Source organism: Molothrus ater, chromosome 15, assembly GCF_012460135.2.
Source record: "Molothrus ater isolate BHLD 08-10-18 breed brown headed cowbird chromosome 15, BPBGC_Mater_1.1, whole genome shotgun sequence".
In the NCBI taxonomy this organism is placed as follows: Eukaryota; Metazoa; Chordata; class Aves; order Passeriformes; family Icteridae; genus Molothrus; species Molothrus ater.
The window spans coordinates 11,315,431-11,321,430 of NC_050492.2; the positions used below are offsets into that span (position 1 = coordinate 11,315,431).

The 6,000-nt window shown below is 46.9% G+C and overlaps 1 protein-coding gene across 1 annotated transcript in view; it reads right to left on the minus strand.

Annotated features, from left to right (window-relative positions):
* Positions 1-5,791, minus strand: part of ADAMTS2 (ADAM metallopeptidase with thrombospondin type 1 motif 2) — a 170,450-nt gene extending 164,659 nt beyond the window's left edge. The window contains exons 1-2 of the mRNA XM_036392015.1: positions 5,704-5,791; positions 4,383-4,744 (exon numbers count right to left, since the gene is read on the minus strand). Coding sequence (XP_036247908.1) covers positions 4,383-4,744; positions 5,704-5,791 — 450 coding nt within the window. The remainder of the gene's footprint in view (positions 1-4,382; positions 4,745-5,703) is intronic.
* Between the last annotated feature and the right edge of the window lie 209 nt (positions 5,792-6,000).

A 6,000-nucleotide genomic window follows, 5' to 3' on the forward strand; every position in this document is an offset into this window, starting at 1 on the left:
AGGTGAGCCCAGGGCTACAGATACTGCAGCATTGGGCATGAGTCGAAAAAGCACTGCTGGTGTCCCAAGCATTTCTAGAAGAAACAGAGCCTGGGCAAGCAGCCAGCCAGCCAGCAGGCTGCTCAAAAACAGTTTGGGAGAGTTAGCAAGAGCACAGGAAAGACTGAAACGTTGTAGAGCAAACCCTGCCTGGTTCATCACAAGAAGAAACAAGTCCTCTGCACTTGTAAGGTGTCACTCTTGGTACCCCCAGCCATGTTATGCTTACAGCTCATTTAGAAAACAAACAAGCAGAAATGGCTTGAAAAGCTCAGTTTCTATATATATTCTTCTAATAACTTTTCAATTTAGTGACAATACTGTGAAATTTTTGGACAGCTGATCTTTTAGCTTTAAAAAAGGAAGAGGATTATACTAATGGAGCCAAACTAGGACACCATGACGTGTTACTGAGACTGATGTTCCTTCCTTTGCTTCTGTGGATGCAATCAGATCACATTGATTGTTCATCATGGAGTAGTGATCCTCAGTCTTCTCAGTCCTGTCAGTACATCTGACTCTGCACTGCAGCCTAAGTTAATCATGTGTTCATTATCCATTTCAGATATGCTGTTGATATTGTGTTTTTCCTAAGTACACATTCTAGCTCACAAACTACAAATGTCATGAGGAGACTGGGAGGGACTTTTTATATCTCTGAATTTCCACAACCAGATGGTGCCATCCTGTTAGCCTGAAGAAGACATTTTTGGCACATCTGCCTCAAAAATCTAGATGTGTAAAGAGTTCTTCTACAATGGCAGGTTCATCTGCTGAGGTGAAGAAAGACGGTTCCCACAGTTATGCAATAATCTGGAAGGATTAACATAATCCTAACTTTTTGTTGTTTTATAGCATTTTTTACAGCCTTCAACCATTCTCCTTCACAACCCTTGGAGAGGACAGCCAGCTCCCTCATCCTCTGCATCCACAAGTAAGAATCTGGCCAAGGACCAAGAACATACTCAAAGCACAATGCCTTCTACCACGGCCTGCAGGCCATGGAGAGCTGACCATGCTTGCTCTACCCACTCAGTGGAGAAATAGTTTGAATGCTGTCAGGCCAACCAAGATGATAACAAGTTGTCCCAAGTGTTTTTATCTTAAGTGGGAAAGCTTTCACAGTATTTTTTTTAATATGGTAAAAATCACATTCATAATTCAGAAAGCTGTTAAAAATCTATTGATTAGCTTTAACTTTGATTTTTCATCCACAATTTTTAATGACCTGCCTCAGCTCTGACAACACACCTAGATTGCATACTTCAGAAGTTCTCTTCATCTGCCTCATATTTGATTTCTAGATCAATAAATTTTCTGTTGAATTCTGATACAGAAAACCGTGAGTACCCAAACTAAATCTCTTCGGTCAGGGCAGCAGATCTTCTTCATTTATACCACAGTTCAAAAGTCCCTTCACAAATCTACTATTTTCATGTAAATTCCTTCCAACAACTTCTTATTTGGCAATACCAATTTCACCAGCCAGACTCTTCTAAGACAATAACTGGAAAATAAGACATAGTTGGTAGTGCAGTGCAAACCAAAAGGGCTGTTCAAAGGAGATAACATCAGAAGTTGGCAGGGTGGCAGATGTATTTGCTGACTTAAACCAGATTCAGTCAACAAAAGTTTGCAATGAAAAAATCAAAGTAGGACACTTCAAGTCCAGTGTTGTTTCAGCCCCTATTGCTGATGCAAAAGACAGAAGACCACAAGAAGATGTCAAACCAACTTCAAAAGCAAGCACTTCAAAAATAAATACTAGGAATGAAATTAATCAAGTTTATAATGTAAAATTCTAACACTTGTCTGTTGACAACTCAGTTGTAAGAGAGATCCACCATCCTCATCTCCAGAATAACCTAGAAAATGTGGTGGAAATACTTGGGCCAACTGAAGAAAACTAGGTGTGAAGTAAAAACCAGACATAGAAAAACAGTTGACAATAGCTTTCTCCATGTCTTTATTCACATCCAAATATCAATAAACCCAAGAAAAGCATCCAGCCCAGTGGTCTCTAAGTATGTCTTGCTGGCAACACATTGCTCCAAGGAATCTTCAATACTCCTTGCAAAAAACAAGAAATAAAGGGAGAGACAATCACAAGCAGTATTAACTTCTGTGGTTACTTGCTTATTATTTCTGCCCACAGAGCAGTGGCTTCTGGAGAAACATTGGTATAATTCCTTTGAGTTTGTGTAATTCTATTGATAATCTGTTTTATACACTCACCCCACAAGAAAGAAAGAAACTGAGATGGAGGGAAAGGGTAGAGATGGAACATGGTACCCAAGGGACTGGAGTTCAATTTGTTGTTCCAAAACAGATTTACTGCACAATCTCAGGGAAATCTTTACAGCCTAAAGGTACTGAGGCAATGCTTCCTGCTGGAAGGCTTCAGTGACCTGGGCAAAAAAAATACATCTCTGCACTGCAACATCTACCATGTAGATACACCCAGAAGGAAGCAATAATCCATTTCCAAATGTATCAGCATAAACACAGTAGTTGTAATTCCATGTGAAAATCATTCAGATTAGAATGTGGCACCTTCCAGCCCAGACCAACTCTCCAGCTTATTCTAATGGAAACAAGAACACTGGAAAAAGCAGGCACGCAGGTTGGGCATACAGGTTGAAAAACTGAAATTTCTTTGGTAGTTTTCTGGATTCCAGTCTTGTATGAGTGCATTTATTACTGCATTGAGGCCTGGCTTCACACCTTTGCATTTGAGACGTAGCAAATGTGAAAAAAGCAGTAATTTATAAAGCCTTTCATTTATACCTTCATTTTATAAACCATTCTCATTCTTTGTCATTTTTACATGCAACATGAGGCCTTGGACCTTTAAAGTCTCATCCAAAGTTTGGCTTTAATTCCTGTTCTGTTTTATCATAACTCTTTTGTCTAAATATAAGGAGCCCACATTCAGGCAAACACTGGAAGGAAGCAGGAACAAGCCCCCCCCCCGCCCTTACAGTCAACACCTGTGCTGAGGAGAACACAAGGTGAGGAGTAGCCATCAACAAGATCTTCCTCCACCTTTCAGCACAGATGAACAAGGAAGAAGAGCTTTTGCTCTGCCCCAGTTTTAAAAGTAAAGAGCAAGTAAATCTTGAGCAAGTAAATTTGCCTTACACAAAATGATCTGTGCTAGACACAAGGAGAGCACAGAACTTTTGCTTCCCCCCCGAGGCAGAACTGCAGGCTCACACTCTGCTCTCTGAATGGCTCTTCTTGCTCAGTCCTGGTGCTTCTCTTACCCTCAGCCAGCTGTCCACATCAAACAACTGCAGCATTAAAACCTGCTTCTCAAAACAGGAATGCACATGGCTAGGAGAAACCACAGGAAAGGAAAGACTAAGGGGAAAAATATTTGATTCTCTTCCATTCTCAGATAGCCAACATACTATCTCCATACATGTCATCTTCTTGGCACAGCAAATGAACAACTTCCTATGACTAAATAAATAGAAATACAACTGACTCCTACTTGTTCTTTATGCAGAGGCAGAATGCATTACAATTAAGCAATCTCAAAATTACAAACTCTAAAGGCTAGAGCAAGGAAATACGGGCTGGATAAACTGGTCATTATAAAGGAAAATATAGCCCCTTTCTCACTAAACAAATTGCTGTGCAGTAATCACTGTTCAAATGACAGTGTGACAGTTTAGGATGTCAGAGACAAACAGTGATAATCTGAGTGCTGAACATGCACTCCAGAACAGAAAGCTGCAGCCAGTTTTAAAGCACACAGTTTTGACAAATGTATCACAGGGGGCTGTTTTGCTCATAAAACTCAAAGTCTTCTGCAACTTTTCATCAATCACTTGATTAGGCAATGAAACTCACCAAGTGAAATATCCAAGAAAACAGACTCTGAATAAATTTAAATTTTCCAGGACAAAACCATATTTTACCTATCAAATGTGTTTCCAAGGTAGTACAGCCCATTATTTGGGATTAACTCTTTCTAACATTTACCCTTGCAGGCTGTAAGTGAGAAGTGGAAGAGGATGCTGAGAACTTGCCACTTAACCTTCTGGTTTAGAGCATCAGACCCCTCAAGTAACTTTACCATAAATCAGCATAAATGCTGGTTTCAGCTGCTCTGTTCCAGAGTAGCTACCTCAGAGCATGTGCTCAAACTTCTAGTGCCACTGTCTGTAAAGCAGCGCTTGGTACAGCACAGCTATTCCCACACAAGGGAACATTAGTTAATTTGCATTCACAGTTACCATATGAGGTGTGAGTTTCTGACAGTCCACACATTTTATATTTAAAGACTGTAGGAAATTAATATAATTATCTTTGATATAATAACAAAAGTAACTTACCAGTCCGTCGCAATTGCTGATAGCAACAGAAGCGTTTGGCAGATCAGTGATATCCCCAACATAGAGGCAATTCCCATAGAGAGGTTCAATATGAGTCTCCTCAGAGTCCTCCTGCCACTCAACTGTTGCTCCAGGGGCCACGAGCCTGGAGTTTGGCCGCAACCTGAAGTGAAACTCTCTTCCAAAAACAGTGACATTGTAAAATATCTGCTCATTTGCTGCTTCATGTTGCAAGTCCTCCACAGCTCTCCTGAAGCGTGCTTTTGGCGGTCCAGACACCAAGTGGGATAGGAACCTGCCCTCTGAATCGGTGCTTGTGGGGATGACAAGGCTGTACTCCTCTATATTCCTCAGGATTGAATCTTTACAGGGAGAAAGCAAGAGAGGACAGAGATACTAGAACTAAACATATCCTGATGCCGCGGGATTTTTATTCCATTATTCATTAGCACAGCAGACACTTACATAAGGCAGATGGACACTGCACTCTTTGCAGGCACTTGGCTCACCTGCATGAAGTGTGCAGAGTTCACTCAAACTTGCCTTTTCTTCCCCAAAATACCAGACGGCAGAGTGAGCCTCCCCACCCTGCCAGGACCCCGCACTCCTGCCCCTGTAGCGAGGTCCCGCTCCCCTTTGCCCACCCAGCCCGGACCCCGCACCCCTGCACGCCCATTTAGTGACCGGGTCGCCTCGGGGACTTTGGGGGTTTCTCGGGTGGCCAGCGCTGAAGACAGGGCGTTGATTCACTTCGGGACTGCTCGCAGGGGCAGGGGTAGGGGCTGGCTTTGCAGGGGGTAAGCCTGCAAGGCAAAGGCACGTCCCCAAACTACCCCCGGTGCGGCGGGTTTGAGTCGAGCGGTGATGGGGACGCGGCGGGCAGCGATGGGGAGCGGTCTCAGTGGGGAGCCCGGGAGTTTCGGACGGAGGAGATGGCCCGGGCAAGAGGAGGAGGAGGAGGCAGAGGAGCTGCCATGTGTTTCAGCCCGCACGGGGAGCCCCAGGCACCGCTCCCTGCCCGCCGGGGCTCGCCCGCTCCGCGGGGCAGGCAGCGGGCGGCGCGGGGCTGCGGGCAGCGCTGTCACTGCCGGGCGCTCCCGGCTCCCTTCCCCGCCGGCGGCGCGGCTGCCCGGTGCCCGTCCCCGCCTGCCGCTTGCAGGAAACAACTGGAAACCCGGCAAAAGTAGCCGCAGAAGAAGTTCAAGGGGAGCCGAAAGCCGCGGGGCGGCGAGCCGCTACTTGGGACGGGCGGGCTGCGGGCACCGGCCGGCGGCGGCGGGGCAGGGCGAACAGCCCCGAAGGCGTCCCGGCGGAGACCTACCTCTGTCCCCGGGGCGCCGCAGGGCGCCGGCGGGCAGGGCGAGCGCGCAGCAGAGCAGGAGGCAGGCGATGCCCGCGGGAGGGTCCATCGCGGCGGTCCCGGCCCGACGCGGGGGCCGGCGCCCGGGCTGCCCGCAGCCGGGGCGGGCCAGGCGGCAGCCCCGCTCCGCGCTGCTCCGCTCCGCTCAGCGCTGCCCCGCGCCCCGCCGCCCGCGCATTCGCCCAGCCGCAGCCGCAGCGGCAGTGGCGGCCGCGCTCCCGGCTCGCAGCGAAGCAGAGACACCAGGAGGCGGCGGGG